Source organism: Sorex araneus, chromosome 1 (assembly GCF_027595985.1).
Source record: "Sorex araneus isolate mSorAra2 chromosome 1, mSorAra2.pri, whole genome shotgun sequence".
Lineage (NCBI taxonomy): Eukaryota > Metazoa > Chordata > Mammalia > Eulipotyphla > Soricidae > Sorex > Sorex araneus.
Genome location: NC_073302.1, coordinates 319,723,526 through 319,746,505, shown reverse-complemented (window position 1 = coordinate 319,746,505; position 22,980 = coordinate 319,723,526). Strand labels below are relative to the sequence as shown.

The 22,980-nt window shown below is 40.1% G+C and overlaps 1 protein-coding gene across 5 annotated transcripts in view; it reads right to left on the bottom strand.

Annotated features, from left to right (window-relative positions):
• Nucleotides 1-1,087: 1,087 nt before the first annotated feature.
• Nucleotides 1,088-22,980, bottom strand: part of FAM149A (family with sequence similarity 149 member A) — a 60,153-nt gene continuing 38,260 nt past the window's right edge. For 4 of the 5 annotated variants that reach the window (XM_055120964.1, XM_055120990.1, XM_055120976.1 and 1 more), the window contains 4 exons: nucleotides 9,650-9,770; nucleotides 7,706-7,834; nucleotides 7,395-7,473; nucleotides 1,088-2,412 (listed from right to left, as the gene is read on the bottom strand). In XM_055120964.1, the coding sequence (XP_054976939.1) occupies nucleotides 2,339-2,412; nucleotides 7,395-7,473; nucleotides 7,706-7,834; nucleotides 9,650-9,770 (403 nt within the window). In that variant the 3' untranslated portion in view covers nucleotides 1,088-2,338. The remainder of the gene's footprint in view (nucleotides 2,413-7,394; nucleotides 7,474-7,705; nucleotides 7,835-9,649; nucleotides 9,771-22,980) is intronic. The other variant, XM_055120969.1, reaches the window with a different exon arrangement.

Here is a 22,980-nt window from a genome sequence, read left to right as displayed (position 1 = left end):
TATTTTCCATGTAATATATGAAGTGGGAGCCAGATGTCTGAATTGGGAGCCAGGTGCACTAAACCCTGGCACCACATATGGTTTCCTGAGCACTATCATGTGTGGACAAACCCACCCCACTTAAAAAAATCTGGGTGGGCAGTTGCTTTCTTAGAACTCTTTAAAGATGTTTTGACCATGGTTTCTCAGCTTCCTTCATTTGTCAGTCTTACTATTATTCCTTTGGAAGTAAGTCTTATTAAGCCTGTTATTTTTTATGTTCTTAATGATTGTTGTCTTTAGCAACTTGACTGTTCTTAATGTGTGGTTTTTTTGATTGTACCTTATTTTACTTTCCTCTAACTTCTTGAGTGAATACACAGCTGTCTCATCAATCTTGAAAATTTCTTAATATCTTTACAAATTCTGCTTTTTTTCCCTTTGCTTTTATTTTTGCAACTAATGTGTTACAATTTTATGTATGAATACTTTGTATTTATGTTATACCACATTTGTAATTTATATGTATTATTAAGACTTTTCTATATGCTTCAATATTCATTTCTTAGTGCTCCCAACTATTATTGTCTGTTGGACTATCTTTTTAGTTTACTAATACTCTTGTCTACTGTGTTTAATATATTCCACATAGTTGCTTTCTTCTTTCAGTCATTGTATTAGTCTATAATTCTATGTGACTATTATTTCAGGATTCCAGTTCTTTGTTAAAATTATCTGCCACTTTTCCACTTGATAATAGTTCATACCTAATGATCCCAATAAACATCTGTAGTTCTGTTATCATTTTCTTTGTTTTCAATCATTTGGTTAGTTTTCTGGGCTATTAATTTTGAATTAAGAATATAACCTAGAATAATTGGAATATGATCTTCCAAGTCTGATACAGAGAGCAAACACTTTCATTTCTACTCCCTAATTTATCACATTAGTCAGTATAAAGAAAGAGTGGAGAACATATTGATTAGAAGCAAGTTTATATGATCACTTTTTTTTGCCTATGATTAAAGACAACACTAATTCTAGTCCTCAAACTCTTTTTAAATTTCTGTAGTTAGGCAATAAAAAATCAACTTATCACAACCAGAGATATGTCTGCAATAATTTATTGTACATTTATATGAATAGGTAAGGACCAATTCAGAGCTCATTAAAATCAGATCAATAAAATATAATTTTCTGAGAGAAAATAAGAAGTTTTGGTAATTTGAGATCTAACAGTAGCAAAATAAGTCTAAGGACTTATTTTATATTTTTATTATATAAGGACTTATTTTATATTTTATTTTTTTCTTTATATTTTATAAAGAAAAAAATGGGGAGGAAGACTCCCACAGATTTGCTCCAACTGAAAATTACTCTTGTACATTGCCTGTTTCATTAACATCTCATTGGGATACACACTTCAGAGAAAAGTTAAGCAGGACAAAAGGACAGAGAATGGAAAGAATAGCTACTTTAGATACAGTGATCAAGAAAGACTTTATTGCTCAGGTGACATTTGAGTAAAGTCAGATTATGATGAAATAAGGAAGATGCTTCTGCAAAGGTGTCCCTTCAATGAATAGCCACCTCTGTTGGGAACAATAAAGAGGACCAACTGCTATTATTTAAAATTATTTTCCTAAAGCAAATAAATAAAATTGTTTTCTGCCTTAAGTACAAATTCATTTTGGAAAAAAATTAAGCTTTAATTTGAAAAGGAAAATGAGCAAATCAAGATTGATGTGGTAGGGTTATTCACTGACATTCCTTGAAGAAGCTCATGTCTAAAGCATTTTCTAAGAAAGATGCAAGAAAGTCATCACAATAGGTCAAATATCTGGACCTTTAATCAGATGGGCATGTTGCCCTAAAAATGACTGCCATTTTCTAAAAGAAAGTGAAAAGGGAAGTAACATCGAGTAGTGATGAGGATTTTGATAGTCAATAACAAACAATAGAATAGTACACAAAAAATAGGCTAAGACAAAAGTTACAAGTAACACATTCTTAGAAAACACACTCAAATATTTAAGTAATGTGTAAATAAATAACACAATTGTATGTAATTTATAAAGAATGAATTATGAACACATACAAGAGTCTTCTGAACCAAGCTTATAGAATTTCAGACTGTTTCCAATAAAGATGGGTGAATTTGACTTGTATTCTCTTTCCATCGCAGAGTGTTAAAAATTGAATTATTTATTTGTCTGCATTTATTTCAAATATTCTAACACCTCAGACTTCTGACAAACAGGTAATGCAGTTTAATACTTCTCAACTTAAAGTAATGAATGGTATGCTGAGCCAGGCAGTCAGTGCTCAAACAAGGGCTGTAGTTCCAGTCAGGGTAGTGTCAAGATGCTATTTGGAATCTCCTTCTTGATGTCAAAGTTGTCCTCTGAAAAGATTTTGGTAGATTCTGTGAACCTGAAGTACCAACCAAAAGAAGTGATTATCATTAAAATGTTAAACAAACAAACAAACAAGACCCTCAGGTCCCCACAGGATATTTTGTGTGCTTGTGCAGGTGATATTTAAAAAAATTAAAAAAGAAAAGAGGAGCTGGAGTGATAGTACAGCAGGTAGAACTTTGCCTTGCACGCAGGTTTGATTCCCAGCATCCCATATGGTCCCCTGAGCACCGCCAGGGGTGATTCCTGAGTGCAGAGCCAGGAGTCAGCCCTGAGCATTGCCTGGTGTGACTCAAAAAGTAAAAAAAAAAAGAAAGAAAGAAAGATTTAAATGTCACTTTTGCATAAACCAAGAAACAGTTCTCTCTACAAAACTGCAAGTTGAGGTCTGAGAAGGAAAGGTGTTCCCTGCCCACCCCAAAGCCTGTGGCTTTGCAAGAATCTCTCCCCAGAGGTCATTTCCTAAAGGCCTAAAAGTGTTCAGCTGACAAGAGAGCTCTTTCAACTGGCACTTCTCATAGGCAGAATTAATTTTGGCAGCCTGAGAAAGATTTTCCACTCTTCAAATATGTCCTCAGAGGCTTTCTGCACTTGGAATGAAAGATAAGATAGATAAGATATAGCTGCTTGTCAGAGGAAAAGAAAAGAATTATTTAAAAAATATAGGCATGAAAAAATGCAATAAAGTTTAAAGAACCATTGAAAGGTGTACTTTGGACTAATGTAATGACTGAGATGCACACTTATTCAGGGTTAAATTAAATACATTAAAAGGGGAAATACTTAGTCCTATAGTAAGTTGCTCCCCAGCTGGGCAGCTTTTTTTCTTTCCCTTCTAATTTAATTTTAATTTTCTTTAAAAACTGGATATCTATTATTGACTCATGAGCATGAATATCAACTCTAACAGAGACTGTAATTATATGGAGGGGATTGTTTGGACAGTATGCATAAGTCTGTGTGATAAAGGGGTGATAAAATTCAAATGTAATACAAATAGACTTTTATTCTCTACTAACTTGATTCCATCTTCTACAGCACTTATGAATTAATCTGAGAGAAATATGAATAACAGGATGATCAGAGTTTGAAAGAAATCATTATTCATTAATAATTATTTGTGTAAATAAGGTGCCCAATACACCCCTGTCAATATGCCCCTGAAAGAAAATCTCTTTCTGGGATTGACATACTTTTTAAACGAATTTATCTACAATTTGCCAGAGAAATGCCAAGCTTTTGAAGGTCTTTGTATACACTCATGTTATTTCTGCCACAATTGATATTCCTTTCCTTTTACTGAGCAGAGCCCAAGTTTTCCTAAAATCAAGTTAATAGATGATATGTTACTATTTTTCCATGATGTTTTCTTTACTTCCCTTTCCCATAAAGACTTCTATCATACTCTGAATTGTGATCATAGTTGTACTCTACTTACTTTGGGAGCATTCAATGCTGTCAGTTATTAATTACGTTTATCTATCTACTTGAAATTATTCATTTAACTACCAACTTAAAAAATATTTGAGTTTCTGGGGCCGGAGCGATAGCACAGCGGGTAGGGCGTTTGCCTTGCACGCGGCCGACCCGGGTTCGATCCCCAGCATCCCATATGGTCCCCCAAGCACCGCCAAGAGTAATTCCTGAGTGCAAAGCCAGGAGTTACCCCTGAGCATCGCTGGGTGTGACCCAAAAAGAAAAAAAAAATATTTGAGTTTGAGACACCTTTGTTTCCAGTCTGACATTGAAATCAGTCCAATCGATATACATATATCAATAAATAGATGATGTGGGATGGAGCAATAGCACAGCGGGTAGGGCATTTTTCTTGCATGCGGGCTACCTGGGTTCGATTCCCAGCATCCCATATGGTCCCCTGAGCACTGCCAGGAGTGATTCCTGAGTGTAATAGGCAGGAGTAATCCCTGTGCATCGCCAGGTGTGACCAAAAAAGCAAAAATAAAAAAGCAAAAAATAATCAATAAATAGATGATACTATGAAAAAAAACCAAAACTAGACCAGCTCTCTTCTGTTCCCTCAGTTGCTTGTGTAGAAATGAGAGACCTTAAATTGAGCAGTAATAATAGTTCTAAAAATTATTTATTTACCACATAGCATTTGATATATGTACATATATACACACACACACATACACAAATGTATCACATGCGTGCATGTGCACGCGCACGTTCATGTGTGCTTACTCAGATTTAAAAGAAGTATGGAGTCTGGTTCCCTATACTAAGCTTTGCTTGTTGCCAAACTACCTATTAGTCATCCTCATTTGGATTAGTGCCTAAACTTCTCCAAAATTGAGTTAAAACTCACTCTTTCAGCACCAGTATGAATTATTCACCCACAGAAGCATAAGGATCAGTTTTAAGTCCTTTCTCCCTTACCTGATTTCTACGGCTCAGATCTCCTCCAGGAAACTTCTGGCACTTTACCTACTTGCATATACAGTAGGTGTTCCTGCTTGTCACTTACAGGCCTTCTCATCTTCAGACTAGCTGGATTTATCCTTGAGTCACAGATTAATTATTTTTGGTGATTGGCTCCAGCTTTTCACATTGAATTTTGCACAAATTGAAACCTTGTCTAATTGAATCCTATACAAATTTTGGTGCCCATTCCCCCTTGACTGATTTACAGTTAGGCTAAAGCCTGTGTTTGCTATGCCATTATGAGACAGAATTTTTCTTAGTAACACAGATAAGGAATATCTGAGGGTGTGGGGGAGGCAATAGTAGCTTAGGACAATTAGCATGGGAGAAAATTCTACTTTTTAAAAAAATTTATTTAATCACCATGAGTTACAAAGTTATTCATGAGTGAGTTTCAGATGTACAATGTTCAAGCACCAATCCCTTCACTGGGGTCCATTCCCTCCACCAATGCCCCCAGTCCTGCCCCCAGTCTGCCTTTATGGCAGGCACTTTCTTTTCCCCCTTTAGTGTCATTGTAGTTTGCTATATTGTTACTGAGATGATATCCTGCATATCACTCTCCCTCCTTTAAGAAGCACCCAGTTCTTAAAGGGTGAAAAAACTTTTTTATATAACTATAGGACAGAATCATGGAAGGACTGATTCAAGCAATGGTAAACCTGTGTTATCCTAATGCTTAACTTTTATTGTAATTATTTAAAAGTTAAAATATATTATTTCCCTGTTAACAGAAAATTACTCTTCACATTTGATATTATCTGTGGTATAAACAATATGTTTTTAGCAGTGTGTGTCTGATACCTAGTTAGATCCTTTTATTCCTTTGTCTTTTCTTTGTTTTGGGGTCACATCCAGCATAACTCAGGACTTACTCCTAGCTCTGCATTCAGGGATCACTCCTGGCAGGCCTCAGGGGACCATATGGGATACTGGTGCTCCAACCACAGCCACATTTGAACAAACATTTACCCACTGTACCTTTGTATCCTTCAGTTAGGCCCTTTTCATACATATTGCAGTAATTATTTTATCCACCCTAAGCTTTCCTACAAGGAGACTTGAAGGTCCAGGGAGAGTGAAGCATTGCCAAGATTCCTCAGCTAAACAGTTGTAGAGTTGGAATGAAAACTAACAGTTAAAAAATCATTGGCTTGTAAAGCGGTGCGGTGTCCGCCATTTTATGAGGACTTTTAAGCAGGTATGAACTTGGTGGCATGGGAAGAGAAATAAAAAGAGAGAGAGAGGTTGGAACTTAAAACAGCAAGACACGTGTGGGCAGTCTCAGGCCGGGATGATATTGGCGTGCGCTCTGCCGAGATGTGACCCGGGTGGCCACATGTTTGTTTGTGCGGCCGCTCTGCTGCTGATTACCATGATCTGGAGGCCAGCTAGACTACTTTTGGTACCAGCAACTGCTTCCACCAATGTCTCTAGGCTGTGAACTAAGCCATAACCCCATGCTTCCCCAGGAAGGGAAATGATGCAATTTCTAACATAAATCTCACTGGACTTAACTACTAAAGTACTAAAATGCAGAAATCCTAATAGGGGCCATGCGACTTCATATCTCTTCATTCTCAGCAATAGAAAAGTAACTATCAAATGCTTCTTTGTCAGCAGGGCTGGTTCTTTTTTTTTTTTTTGAGGGGAAACTCCAACAACAATAGTGAATATTGTGTTGAAATATGGAATGTAATCAAGGTAAAGAGAAAATAAAGTGAAATTTATCAGCGACGCAGGCGGGGGTGGGGGTGGGGGGTGGTGAGGTGGGAGGTATACTGGGGTTTTTGGTGTTGGAATATGGGCACTGGTGAAGGGATGGGTGTTCGAGCAGTGTATAACCAAGACATAAGCCTGGAATCTGTAACTTTCCACATGGTGATTTAATTAAAAAAAAATCATTGGCTTATAAAAAAATAGAAAGAAAGAAAACTGACAGTACTGTGTTACTAAAATGTTGGCAAAATGTTTCAGAACAAAAAACTTGATAGCAGTTCATAAAATGAAAACATCTCTTAAAATCCCATTAAACACCTGAATTCTAAACTAGAAACCTTATTCTTGAAATAACAGACTAGGTTAAGAATAAACACTTATCTGCGAAGCATTTATAAAAAATAATTAGAATATTTATTTATCTTTTAGAAGCATTTGTACATTTAGATCTTGACAGAGAAAAATCTATGATTCAGATTTTATTTGGAAGGAATAATGAAAACTCCATGGCAGAAAGAGAATAGTTTATTCAGGATATGATGAAATTCTTACAGAGTTCATGAAGAGGAACTTTTCTCTTTCCAACAACAAAGGACTCTAAGTGAGAATATTTAAGCATTTTCTCCTTTGCACCCACAGCAGTTGTGCACTTACCTTTTATAATCTTGCTTTTTATAGAGATTTTGGGAGTTTGTATGTAGAACACAAGTGTTTTGTATTTTCCTTTGTGTGGTTTGATATAACAAGTTGTGCTGAATTAGTTTATTTTTCATTTCTCTTTGCGAGACCTGAAATATCATCTATTGCATAATTTATTTATATATGGACACTGACCTGTCAAAAATCCTTGACCGGTCCATGTGTGACCAGCAAACTCTGTCAGTATCAATGAACCTTTTCGAGATGTATCCGACTATAAAAGCAAAGTCAAATGCAAGTTGAAGTTCATTGTTTCAAATAATTAAGAAAAGAAAAGAAAAGAAAAGGAAAGAAAAGAAAAGAAAAGAAAAGAAAAGAAAAGAAAAGAAAAGAAAAGAAAAGAAAAGAAAGGAAAAGAAAAGAAAAGAAAAGAAAAGAAAAGAAAAGAAAAGAAAAGAAAAGAAAAGAAAAAGGAAATCCAACTGATGGGTAACAGAGGAGCTTACCCGAAATGTATGAGTTGTGCTGGGCCTGGAGAGCTGATCCATGGTAAAGGTTCTTTCTCGAAGAGGCGATCGCTCTACACTGTCAGGGAGCGCACTTAACACGCGGGTCTGCAGATGCCTTCCTCTGTGCTAAAGGACGGGCAAGACACCTCTTACAGTCAAGGCAATCCACAAAGAAACGAAAGAGAATCTGCAGCTGCCTCACAGGACTTCGTTCACTCGCTTATTAAATGATTTCTATTTCAATGTAAAGGTATATTAAGCTAAAAAGACATTTAATGTTTGGGGAAAGGTCTGGACGCACTTGGTACAGTGGTGCAGTGTGAGGTTCTAGAAATGCAATGCTCCTGGGACTCAGTTTGCTGGAGGTCATGAGGACCACACCTGGCAATGCTAAGGTTCAAAGGAGGGTCTCTGTAGGCATAAGCCCCAGCCCTTTGAGCTGTTCCCCCTGAACAAGATTAAAAACGTTATAAAAATGTAACTATTGGGGGGAGGGGCAGAGCAGTAGGACAGTGGGTAAGGCGCTCGCCTTACATGCACCTGGTCCAGGTTTAATCCCCACCACCCTACATGATCGTCCAGCACCAGCAGGAGTGACCCATGAGCATAGAGCCAGGAGTCAGCCCCAAGATCTGCCAGATGTGGCCCCCAAACAGTATTAAAAAGTAGAAATAATTTTTTTTAAAAAAACTAAAGATCAACTAAATGGATCTTTTAAACATCAACTAAATGAAACTAGATGGTAGTACCATGTTAGGAAATGGTAATAACTCTAGCTGCATCAAATTCTTTTTAGTAAAGTATCAGGAGCTGGACTTCTGCACTGTTGCTGCATCGAACTTTTAAAAGGGATGCATGCTTTTACATTTACGATTTTCAGCCATCATATTGTACATCAGGAAAGTAAATCAGGAAAGCTTAGAAACCCTTGCCTTCTAGGAATGGGCACAGTTGGTATGCTCAAGGAAGCAGAGATTAAACGTTTCCATTGGTTTATCTCTATTCAGGTCCTTGTGTGTCATGTAAAATACACAAGCTGCCTCAGCAAGTGAAGTAATATATCACTGTGAACTTCAGGAAATTTGTTTGTATATACTATCAGCAGTTTGTGTTTCCTAGACCTTTAATCAGTGTATTGCTGACTTGAATCTGGGTAAAAGGACATAGCCTCAACATTGCAAAAAAACCCAGTTGAGTTGAGTATATATCTAATAGCTGACCAAAATATTTCATTGAGTTCATAACTTTGCCAGTTACTGCTTAATATTCACAAATTAATTTAATACTTAAAAGAATTACTATTCTTAATTTTAAGTATCGTGACTTATAATACTGTTCATGATAGAGTTTCACACACCCAGTGTTCAAACACTGTCTTTGCTCCATTGTAGTGATTGCTTCCCTCACTCCTTATCTCAGTGTCTCTGCACCCATCCCACACCCCCCAACCCTCAGTAACAACTCCCTGACCCCTCACCTTCACTGTGGCAAGCTCAGTTCCTTAGACCAGTCTTTGGGTTCTGTTGGTTTGGCCGTGTCTAACTATTCTTTGAGGTAGGAATTTTTGTTCCCTTTGCATGAGAATACAGTCAGGCTCAGGGAGTTTAAAATAGGCCAAATAATACAGAGTTTTTGTGGCAGGATTCAGAATGAATCCTGTTTAATGACTAATATTTGTGTTATTTCTTCATTACATCTTTACTATCCTGAATTTCAAATAGTCCCTTGACATCTGAAATTTTTTATTTAGTCCCATTCACTTCACAAAATAGTGATTTAATTCTACTATCCCTTAAATTCTAAGAAGTTATTTACTTTCAGGGAGACATATTATGAATATATACTGATTACACTTAAGATGTACCAAGAGTATATTTGGTTTTTCTTATTTTCCAACAGACTCATTAAATAATTAGACTTAAATATAATGAAATGTCTTACAGAAACAGGGCGAGATCCAGGAATTGCTGTATTTTGCTCACCAGTCTCTGGGCCTATTGGGGGTAACCTGTTCCGTGAGGTCGGAACTGGTGGGGAAGACGTGAAGTCTGTGCCAGTCTGCCTAGAAAAACAACAACATGTAGCTGAGCACCTCGATGCTAAGAGAGAGACAGATCTAATCATGAAGCTCCCAGTATGAATTCTTAGTCTCAAACTTCTTCCAAAATAAATGCTCAAGAAAAATAAGAGTCAGGTTTGTTTAGTTTTTGTCTTCTGGTTTGTGACCCCACCTGGCAGCTCAGGATTTACTCCTGGCTCTGCACTCAAAGATCACCCCTGGTATGGTCAGGGCTCAAATTGGTCAGCTGCATGCAAAGAAATCACCTAACCTGCTGTACTAATGCTCTGGCCCTGAGCTGTGAGTTAAAGAAGAGTGTGGAGTGAGGACTAACCATAAGCTTTAGACACATTCACCTTGTTGAGCAAAGGCTACTTACCTGCATCTACTGATGCTCAGTTATTATAGCAATTGTGTGCAACACAAAGCTAATTAAGTCCTATGTCCTCCCCTAACCAGCTTATAAAATTATAATACATGGTTCTGAATATATTGCTATAAAATTTAAGCAAGTGATAAATTAAAAATAAACTGATTATAAATGTGCAGGACCTAGATAAGGAAAACTAGAAAACATAATGTAATGTCGTTAGCACAGAGGGTAGGGTGTTTGCCTTGCACGCAGCCGACCCAGGTTCAATTCCTCCATCCTCGGAGAATCTGGCAAGCTACTGAGAGTATCCCACCCACACAGCAGAGCTTGGCAAGCTACCCATGGTGTATTCAATATGCCAAAAATAGTAGCAACAAGTCTCACAATGGAGACATTACTGGTGCCTGCTCAAGCAAATCAATGAACAATGGACTACAGAGCTACAGTGCAAGATATGCCATAAAAAGAAAAGACAAAACATTTTTAATAAGAAACAGAATCATGAAAATGTCCATTTTCCTACATTTGAAATAAGGATTTGGTGCTCTAAAGTCTAATATGCTACATACATACATATTATAAATGTGTGTGTGTATATATATATATATATATGAGTTTTTAGTCTGAAAACCTTATTGTAAAATTGCCAGAATGGGTGAATAAATTGTAATGAAATATGGATATATCACCTTACCTAACTGATATTTAACAATGAAAAGGTAAATTCTATGATTTATGCACAAAAATATAGACATACAAATTTTGATTATTAATTCTTTAATAACAAAGTTATGGAATTTAAAACATGACAACGGGGGTGGGTCTGGACCATACCCAGTGCCGTATGGGGCTTACTCCCAGCTTTAAGCTTGAAGACACCATTAGGAATAAAACTGGGGTGAGCCACATGCAAGGCAAGTGCTCGAAACCCAACACTTACTCACTGATCCAAAGGACCCATTCGGGTTGGAAGATGCAAGCTGAAAGTAGACTATAGACCGAACGTGATAGCCACTCAATACCTCTATTACAAAGTATAACACCCAAAAGGAGAGAGAACAAAGGGGAATGCCCTGCCACAGAGGCAGGGTGGGGTGGTGGGGGATGGGGTAAGGGTGGTAGGAGGGATACAGGGATCATTGGTGGAGGTGAATGGGCACTGGTGGAGGGATGGGTAAACAATCACTGTATGAGTAAAATGCAAACACAAAAGTTCGTAAGTTTGTAACTGTACATCACAGTGATTCTCTAATAAAAAATTTTTTAAAAAGGACAATTTTTTACCTATCAAGGTTTAAAATTCACACACTACTCAGAGTTTAGAGGGAACATGTGCACTGGTGAAGGGATGAGGGTTCAATTATTGTATGACTGAGACTTAAACCTGAAAGCTTTGTATTTTTTTCTCATGGTAATTCAATATAATAAAATAAAATTTAAAAAGATATTTTTATTGTGGTACTGGGATTTATGAACTGTTAATTATACTTTTTGTGCATACATCATTCCAGCATCATACTCATCATAGATGTATCAAGGACCCTTCCCGGCTTCTCTGACTCCCATGTGAACTCAGGTCTACAGACAAAACTCCACTTCTGTTATCTTTGGCCGTTTGTTGTCTCTGAATTATAGCACCATTTTTCTAGGGGTGTTATTTGAAAGATTTGCACAAATTGATTGATGTTGACACAAAAGTTTTGGCAATAGGTAAATAATAATAAAATAGCACAACCCACATGTTTACTCATAGTCATTAAAATCATACTCTCAAAATAACATAACAAATTATTTTAAGTACAAGTATACATGAAAAAGTGCTAAATTACTTGCTAGTTGTTAGAACAACTGATAAAGATATATTGGAAAAATGATATTATAGAGCAGAAAAGCTAAAGACAGTGGCATAGGAATTATACACAATTTCTCAACAGAAACAATAAATTTATAATTAACTACGAATATATAAATTCAGAAGACCTAAAGCTGGAAGACTGGCGCTTCCACAACCAAGAATTTAAAGATAAAAACTGAAATGGAGAAATAATACAGGGGCTAAGGCCCTTTTTTTGCAAATAACTGGTGCCAGTTCAGTTCTCAGAAATACATATGCTCACCCAAGCACTGTCAGGAGTGATCTCTCAGTACAGAGCCATGAGCATCATCCCTGTTCCCCCAAACAAGCAAAGAAAACAGGACAACACTGAGTCACAAAGACAAAAGAGATATATTCTCACTAAACAAACCCACTTCAAGACCTGAGTTTCTATTGGGGATGAATCTTAAAGAAACCTAACTTGTGGAGTGAGATAGGGGTAGGAGGTTGTGCCTAGTACCAACACCCCAATCTTTCCATGCTATGCAGGGGAGATGAGCTCCTAGAATTTAGCATTGAGAGTTAGGGGAAGGGCCAGAGAGATGGTGCAGCGGGTAAGGTGACAATATGGCACCACTGGTGGTCCCCTGAGCACTGCAAAGAGTGATCCCTGGGAGGCACAGAGCCAGGAGTAGGCCCTAAGCACTGCCATATGTGAGCCATCCCCTCCCCCCAGCCCCCCAAGAAAAGGAACCAGTGTAAAATAAGCATAGACAAGTCAAAATAGTTTAAGAAACAGGGAATTTTTCTCTTCAAGAGCCTGTGTACAGATCAGTTTGCCTGGAAAACAAAAAAGCAACATCATCATCATCATCATCATCATCATCATCATCCTGCTGATCATCAAATTTCGCAAGCGGTCTCAGTAACATCTCCATTTGTCCTAGCCCTGAGGTTTTAGAAGCCTCTCTTTACTCATCCTTTCCAATGGTGCCTCATTGGAGGCTCTTTCACGGTCAGAGGAATTAGATTCATCATTGTTACTGGTTTTGGCATATAAATACACCATGGGGAGTTTTTGAGGCTCTCCCATGGGGGCAGGAAACTCTCAGTAGCAGGTTCTCCCAGAGGGAGAACAAGGCTATAAGAGGTCCTTCCGGGAGTTTGGTTTTATAGTCTGAATGTTGGTCATTGGTGGGATTACACGGCGCTAGGGGCAGTCCCTGGGTGTGACTGCCTAGTTACTGGAAAATGGAAAATCCGGGCAAAAGAGGCCCAGTCCCGATCCAAGTAGGCTTGGAGGTCTCAGCCCCGGGTCCCACACACCTGGGTTCCTCTACCAGTTCCTTCATGTGTGAGGCTCATCTGAACATGTGGAGAGAGGCCTTGAGCATGGCTGTGGCTAGGCTACAGAGGTCTTCAGCCGAGGGAACTCTGCTTGGGGCAGGGAGAGAAACTCAGACCCCCCCCAAGGGACCCTGGGGAAAACAGCCAGGTGCGGGGGCAAAGCAATATTGATTTTAAAACAAACCAGTCCAAGGACTGGGGAGAAAGTACAGCAATTACAACATTTACCTTGACACACCTGACTCAACTTTCATCCCTGGTACCACTTATGTTTGTTTGAGCACTGCCGAGAATAATACCTGAATAGGGTCAGAAGTTGTAGGATAACACTGCTTTATCCTTTCTCCCTTGCCACAAGGAGCTTAGGTTTATCAGGTCACACCCATCACAGTGCTCCTGAGTCACTCCCATTCCTTTGTCTATCTGAAACCACTTCTCTATGCTCTCTTCCTCAACCAGCTAATCAGCTTTTCCCCCTAATCAGACTGTTAATTTGTAAGGTCATCATATCTCTTCATTCTTAGCAGTGGAAAACAAATTATCAAATGCTTTCTTTTCAGCAGGTCAACTTTAGGTGGGGAGAAACTCCAAATCAATAATAGTGAGTTTTTGGTTGAAATGTTGAATGTAATCAAAGTAAAGTGAAAGTAAAGTGAAATTTACCAGTTACACATGCGGGGTGGGGGGCTGGGGAGTTGGGGGGTAGAGGTATACTATGATTCTTGGTGGTGGAATATGTGCACTGGTGAAGGGATGGGTGTTCGAGCATTGCATAACTGAGACTTAAACCTGAAAGCTTTGTAACTTTCCACATGGTGATTCAATAAAAGAATAAATTTAAATTAAAAAAATTGTAAGGTCAGATCTTTCTAGGACACTGCACTTGTGTTGTAAGTTAATATTGCCTTTCTCCTCTCATTATGTCTTTTGAATAGTTTACTTTAAAGCAATGTCCTTTTTGTATAGACATAGGAAGCCAGTTAATATTATGCTTTTGTAACTTGGAATTTAATTGGCTTCAACTATTATTCATTTCCAGGCATCTGCTTTCTCTACTTAAACCTCAGTTGCCCTTAGTTCCTAGAACCCCCAAAGCAGGGTCCCAACAAGGGACTGAAGGGATCCAGGACAAGCTGTGAGCTACCTTGGCATAGAAATGGGCCAGGCCAAAGCGCCACGATTCTTAGTTATAAGTTAAGAGCTTGATCATGGACAAAGGTTGTCATGATCCAGAAGCAACGATGAGACTAAGACCCTGCTAGGAAAAAGAAAGACTAATCTGGCCTGAGCACTATAGTCTGAGATTGAGATGACTCCAGAGAGTAACTCTATAAGCTTAGTGTATCTCTTACTGTGTCCATACAAAATGATTAATATTATGAATGCTCATATGTTTGTTGGACAAGGAGAGGAGAAACACACCTATGGATTCTGCTCTTGGGTGGCCTGCTAAAAGAGAATCTGTCCTAGAAGCATCCCCTGAGGGAAAGAATTGTAACCCTATTGATTGTGACCACAGCTATGTGTAAGCCTCAACCCCTCATGCTTGGGATTTAACGAGACTGTAAGAGTGGGCTGGAGGATCCAAATCCGGAGCCAGAGGAGGAGAATGAGAGAGGCAGGAGGAGAATGAGGGGAGATCAAAAAGGAAAATAAAGTAGCATGGGGGAGGGAGAAGCAGGAAGAGAATCAGAGGAGAATGGAGATGAGATTAGAATAAATGGCAATTGAGACCATCCAGCCTGACCCTCCTTTCTTTCTTCACCTGTCCATCGCCATCGACCTCCCCGGGGTGGGGAAAGTGGCATGCGACTATCAAACCCGGGTGCCCTGTTGTGATTACACAAGAAGTAATCCCTGAGATCAGCCAAGTACAATCCAACCCCCTGAACTCACCAAAAAAAAAAAAAAAGAAGAAGAAGAAAATTTTACAACCAAGTGTGAATTTCTATTCAACATTCTTGTAGAATCTGCCTAAGAAGAAGAAATCTTGACAGTTACCTCCCCAGTCAGAAGCAATGGTGGGCCCCATTCTGAGACCCAATGTAGCTTTATAAATAGTAGTATTCGACTCTGGGTACAAAATGGTATGTGGCTTTGCAAAATAGGCTAGCTTTGGCACTTTGGCAAGTCAACTCTAGGTGTCTTAATCAGATAAACTCCAAGTGCCTGTGATAAACACTGGCCTCTGATAAGTTCAGCCCCAGTGTCACTGGCAAACATGCTCTGCCAGGTCAGCCATGGTAGGTATGTCAGGTCTACAAGCCTTTGTTTTAGGCAGTGAAGCAACCACTACCCTCAAGAAAGCAAGGATGCTCATAAGCATACTTCAACATCCCATTTACCTACTACATATGAGCACCATAACATAACTAGGCCAGATGTTTCACATATTCATTTCCTGGAAGCCATATATCCAGACTAAACCTACAACACCACTTTCAACACACTAGTATATTGAAGTCATAGATCTTAGCATAGCTCATTCAATGTATCATATCAAAACTAAGCAACAGTTCTGTCATTGTGGTGTTCTAATGCGAAGACAGGTAGTTTCAGTGCAGGGCAAAAAGGGGACAAACCTTGAATTACTAGCTTACACAGTCATGTAATGTGTGTGCATATATGTATCCACATATATGTATATACACATATATGTATATGTATACACACATAAGTATACTATATATATCATGTATAGCAATATAGGCTTATTTCAAGAAACTACTTAACCCCAAATTAAAAATCTCAGCAAGCATAAAAAAAACAGAAAAACAAATAAGGCCAAAGGTCATATTCAACAACATAGATAATGGACAATTTCTTAGGCTCATGTAATTCTTCAACACTGAATCATGGAGCAATATGCCAGTCTGTCTAATGACTGTAGAGAAAAAAATCCACAATACTGTATTTTCAAACCAAATTTAACAACACATGGTAAGAATCTTGCACCACAAACAGTGATTTTATTCCAGGGATACTGCTGGGAACCAATGCCGGGGAAACAATATGTCAGTACAACCTGACCTGTAACTAAGGAAAAAACGCTTCTTGGGAAAATATCAAAGTACCTTTTGAAGGTTGCAGAAAAAAGCCCAGGGCAATTGCCATCAGGACCCACATCCAGTTTCATTAAACTTTTGCATTCTTTGCTATTTCCCCATTCTTCCCACTTCCTCATATAATCAACTATAAAAAACTGGCTTAGGAGAAATAAAATTGGAGTCTGATCAGAGCTTAATCAGATTCCTGCTTTTCTCCCATTCTTCCTGTGTCTGATTCTTTCTTTTTGTGTCTGTCTCTTTCTCACTCTAGCACCCTCTCCTGACCATCCACATTAACCAATTCCCACAGGACAGGACAGGAGACAAGGAGGGTTCAACATAACCATAATGCATTATATCAGCAACATGAAGAATTTTAAAAAAAGAAAGATGTGGCAAATCAATAGTACAGTGAGTAGGGCATTTTCCCTGCTCACTGCCAAACCGGTTTTGCTCCCTGGCACCACATATGGTCCCTTGAGCACTGCCAGGAGTGATCCTTAAACACAGAGCAGGAGTAAGCCCTGAGCACTGCCAAGTATGCCCCTTTCCCCTGACCGCCCCCCAAATAAAAACCAAGAAGAATGATGATCTGAACATTTTCTGATAAAGTTCTCAATAAAATATGTAAAAGGATGGTTTTTAAACAAAAACATAGCCCACTTCCTTGTATCACTTGTCGTCCCGTTGATCTTCGATTTGCTCGAACAGGCGCCAGTAACATCTCCCTGTCCCGAGCTAGTGCAGCCCAATGATATCTGCTTGCTCCAGGAACAGGAAGAGCCTCAAATCATTCATTCAGGGATTTGACAAAGAAATCTGACCATCTAGTTGGTGGGCGGCCACAAGGTCTTCTGATGTCCCCTGGAATCCAGTCGGTAACAGCTCTAGTCCAGCGGTCATCTCTGAATCCCATTACATGACTGGCCCATCTGATTTTTGATGCTCTGGCAAATGAGACAGAATCCCTGATTTTTGATCGTCCACAGAGGTCAGAACTCCAGATTCCTTCTCTCACTTGAGTGAGACATGATATTCCTAGCATAGCTCTTTCAATTCCTCTTTAGGATACCCTAATAGCATTCTCATCCTGTTTGCATAGGGCCCAGGTCTCTGAGGCAATATGTTAGTGCAGGAAGAATGGTGGAATCGAAAAGATGTGCCCAGAGGTTCTTTGTTCTCTTAACTACCTCTTTGACGCTCTTGAATGCATTCCACGCTGCTCTCTTCCTCCTGCGCAGTTCTGGCACCAAGTCATTCTTCATGTTGATTTCTCAACCCAGCTACACATAGCTGCTGCATTCTGAGATGTTCGTTCCATTGAGAGCAAATGGAGCTTTAGGGACCAGTTCATTTTTCATGAACATTGTCTTGTTGAGATTCGGCTGCAATCTGACCTTTCCACATTTGTGGTCAAAGTCAGCCAGCATTTGTGCCACTTGGCTGATGTTTGGCGTTATGAGAATGATGTCATCAGCGAAGCAGAGGTGGTATAATTGCCGACCATCTATCTTCACTCCCATTCCTTCCCATTCCAGTTGTCAAATGATGTTCTCAAGGGTGGCACTGAAGAGTTTCTGTGAAATGGTATCACCCTGCCGAACCCCTCTCTTACATCAATGATCACTTCCTTGTAGAATGGTGAGATCCTGGTGGTGAATCCACAATACAGCTTGCGGAGGATTTTTATATACTGAGTTTGAATGCCCTGTTTGGCCAGGGCTTTGATGACTGCCTCAGTCTCAACAGAATCAAAGGCCTTCTTTAAGTCGATGAATGTTAGACACAGCTGCATCTTGAACTCTCGTGAAACTTCAATGAGTTTGGTCACTGTGTGGATATGGCCTATCGTGCTTAATCCCCTTCAGAACCTGGCTTGCTCGCATGGTTGTCCTTCGTCTAGTGTTCTGCCTATTCTATTCAAGATGACACGAGTGAAAAACTTGTAGATGACAGACAGCAGGCAGAATGGGTGAGAGTTGCCGATGTCATGAATATCTCCCTTCTTGTACAACAGAACGGTCATACTGGTTTTCCACTGAGACAGAACCCTGCATTCAGAGAGGTAGCGTGTGAAGAGTTGGGCCAGTGTATTGATGAGTACTGGTGGCAGATTCTTCAGGTGTTCGGGGCTGACCTTGTCCGGACCAGGTGCTGTATGGGTCTTTACCAGTGAAATGGCGTGTTGGATTTCAGAAGGGAGAACGTTGGGAACGACATATCCATCCTGCGTAATTTGGTATGTGGGCAGGTGGACATGGCTCTCAAAGAGATCCGAGTAGAAGTCGTGAATAATTTTCTCCATTGCCTTTCTGGAGGATGTGATAGATCCATCGGGATGCTGGAGGGCAGTCATCTTGGTCTTGTAGTTGGTGAAGGACCAACTATGAGCATTGCAAATACTTTTCCTGGCTTCTGCTGCACTGGACAACACTGCTGCTCTTCTCTCTTTGAGGTCTTCCTTTATCGCATCTCTGCACAGCTTTGTGAGCTCAGACATTAGCTTGTGGTTGCCTGAGGCTCGTGACAAACCACGTTGACAAATGAGCTCGAGAGTTTCCAAAGACAGGTGTCTGTTTGTGGCTTTTTCACTCTCGGCATTCTTCACACAGACATGGAGGTGTTGAACCAAGTCGATCATATTCCTTGTCGATGTTGACAAGGACGGCATCTTCCCACGTTGCTGCAATAGTGCCAAAGAGCTCCCAGTTGGGGTCATTCTGGGAGTTGTCTTCTTAGACTTAAATTTTGCAGACTTTTCTTCCTGCTCTGTGAAGTAGAATTTCGCATGAAGGAGACGGTGGTCTGATCCCATTTGGAATTTTGGGACAATAGAGACATCGGTCAGGCAAAACTTTCAATTGAATATGATGTGGACACTTGGGTCGAACCTCACACATGAGTGAAGCCTCGAAAACCAGGTAAGCAGAACTTTGCGACCTTAGCTCTAGGTTCAATGAGAACTGGAAACAAGATCCTCTATCTGCCTCCTCCAATCTCTGGCATCTGAGGGAGGGATCCTACCCAGATGCCCCACCCTACCCAAGATAAATACCTCACTGGCCGACCCCCACTAGATCCACTACCCAGCCACAGTCACCCTCCAGGTTGCTCTCTGGACCGCACAACACACCATAAAACACTTAATACTTATTATTCCCACACCATATTTGATAGGGTTCAAATTTTGTGTGAACCATGGTAACACCTCTATGGGCTTTTGGAGGCCACCCTAAAAGCCTCCATCCCTCTTGGAGAGCCCAGCAAGCTACTGAGAGTATTGAGCCCGCACAGCAGAGCTTAGCAAGCTACCCATTGTGTATTCGATATGCCAAAAACAGTAACAACAATTGGCCTCATTCACCTGTCACCGAAAGAGCCCTCAATATAGCAGCATTAAGAAAGATGAGCAAAGAGATGCTGAAAAAATCTCGGGGATGAATTAGACTGCCAAAACGAAGAAAGACTAAAATGATTGTACTTTCAATGCACGGACACTGGCATCAGAAGCATCCATTGAGGACCTGATGGTGCAAGTGCAGAAGATCAAGTACAACATCATTGGTCTGACTGAAATGAGGAGACATCAATCACATCACGCCATTTTTGACACTGGAGAAGAATTGTTCCTCGGAACATGCGATAACAGAGGCGTTGGTGGTGTTGGTGTCCTTGTCAACAGGAACTTGGCCATGAGCATCAATTCATTCGAATACCCAACAACCCAAATTGGACAATAACGCTTGAATAGATGTGGCTCACTGCATGCAGTTTCTATCTTTATCGTTTACGCACCAACTTCCAACTACGATAAAGAAGAAATTGAGAGGTTCTACATGGAACTGGAGAAGTTCTATAAAGAAGACCACACCTCCTACAAGATCATTGTTGGTGATTTTTAATGCCAATATAGGTCCGAGAAGGTCGCCCAAAGAACTCCACATTGAGACACATGGCCTGGAGTGGAACGATCAGGGTGAGAGACTGTCTGAATTCATCATGTTGACCAAGACCATCCATGGTAACTCACAGTTCCAGAGGCTGAATCTAAACGCTGGACATGGGAGTCTCCCGGTGGACAGTTACACAATGAAACTGACCACATCATAGGCCACTTATTACAATCAAATAGATAACATCATAATGGTGAAAAATGTAAGGCTTTGAACTTAGAGGATCTAAATAGATGTTTCTGTATAGAAGACGCATACAGAATGCCAACAAACACCTGAAGAAGTGCTCTTCATTGTTTTTCATTGTTTGAAATCTGAATCAAAATCACAATGAGTTTTACTTACTGTTTTTCTAGAACACCTATTATGGAAAAGACAAGAGATAGTGGTTGAAGAAGACGTGGAGAAAAGAGAAAACTTGTACACTCTTCATGAGAAGGTAAATCAGTGCAATCACTATGGAAAATGGTATGAGATTGCTCAAAAAATTAAAAATATCTAAATGTTGGTCATGGGAGTTTCCTGGTAGACTCTTCCACAACAAAACTGACCATATCATATTCAATCGACAGTTTTGCCTGACCAATGTCGCGGTTGTTCCAAAATTCCAAATGGGATTGGACCATGGTGTCCTTTGTGCAAAATTCTACTTCACAGAACAGGGAGAAAGGACTGCAAAGTTTAAGTTTATAATCGACTGGTTCAGCACTCCGTGACAGTGCAAGGAATGCCAAGAGTGGGAAAGCCACAAATAGATGCCTGTCTTTGGAAACTCTCAAGCTCATTCACCAACGTGGTTTGGCACAATCCTCAGGCAATCACAAGCTAACACCCAGGCTCGAAAAGCTATGCAGAGAAGCAATAAAGGAAGATCTCAAAGAGAGAAGAGCAGCAGTGTTGGCTGTTGTGGCAGAAGCTGGGAAAAGTATTCTTAATGCTTGCCTGTCCTTCGCCAACTATAAGACCAAGATGACTGTGCTCCAATGTCCTGATGGAACTATCACATCTTCCAGAAGGGCAATGGAGAGGATTATTCATGACTTCTACTCATATCTCTTCGATAGCCATGTCCACCTGCCCATATACCAAATTCCACAGGATGGATATGTCATTCCCAACATCCTCCCTTCTGAAATCCGACACACCATTTCGTCAGTAAAGACCCACACAGCACCCGGTTCAGACAAGGTCAGCCCTGAACACCTGAAGAATCTGCCGCCAGCATTCGTCAATACAATGGCTCGGCTCTTCACATGCTACCTGTCCAAATGCAAGGTTCCATTTCGATGGAAAACCAGGAGGACCATTCTGTTATATAAGAAAGGAGACATCCATGACATTGGCAACTACTATCACCCAATCTGCCTGTTTTCCATCATCTACAAGTTGTTCACTCGAGTCATCCTGAATAGAATAGGCAGAACACTAGACAAAGGACAACCATGTGAGCAAGCCAGTAATGAAAAGGATTCAGCACGATCGACCATATCCACACAGTGACCAAGCTCAATGAAGTTTCTCAAGAATTCAAGATGCCACTCTGTCTAATGTTCATTGATTTAAAGAAGGCCTTTGATTCTGTTGAGACTGAAGCAGTCATCGAAGCCCTAGCCAAACAGGGCATTAGGATCCTCTGCGAGCTGTATTATGGATTCACCACCATGATCTCAGCATTCTACAAGGAAATGATCATTGATGTAAAGAGAGGGGTTAGGCAGGGTGATACCATTTCACCAAAATTCTTCAGTGCCACCCTCGAGAACGTCATGCAATGACTGGAATGGGAAGGAATAGGAGTGAAGATAGATGGTCGGCAACTACACCACCTCTACTTCGCTGATGACATTATTGTAATAAGAACAAACATTAGCCAAGCGGCAAAAATGCTGGCCGACTTTGATCTCGAGTGTGGAAAGGTCGGACCGCAGCTGAGTCTCTCAAGACAATGTTCATGAAAAATGAACTAGTCCTTAACATTCCATTTTCTCTCAATGGAATGAACATCTCCGAATGCAGCAGCTATATGTACCTGGATCGAGAATTCAACATGAGGAAAGACTTGGTGGAATGCCTTCAAGAGCATCAAAGAAGTGGCTAAGAGGACAAAGAACCTCTGGCTCTGGGCACATCTTTTCAACTTCACTATTCTTCCTGCACTAACATACACCTCAGAAATCTGGGCCCTATGAAAATAGGATGAGAATGCTATTCATGTATCCCAAAGAGGAATAGAAAGAGCTATGCTTGGAGTATCATGTTTCACTCAAGTAAGAGAAGGAATCCTGAGTTCCGACCTCCATCAATGATCAAGAATCAGAGACGCTGTCTCATTTGCCAAGGCGTTGAAAATCAGATGGGCTGGACACATAATGCAATTTAGAGATGAGTGCTGGACTAGAGCTATTACCAACTGGATTCCACGGGACATCAAAAGACTGTGTGGCTGCCCACCTATGAAATGGTCAGACTTCTTTGCAAAGACCCTGAATTAGCAGTTTGAGACTCATAGTGTTCCTGGAGTGAGCAGATACCATTGAGCTACAGTAGCATGCGAGAGGGATGAATGGAGACGTTACTGGCGCCCACTTGAGCAAATTGAAGATCAACTGGACGACAAGTGTTACAAGTGATGTTATACAGAAAATTCACTTCTAGGTATTTGTCCAAAGACCCTGAA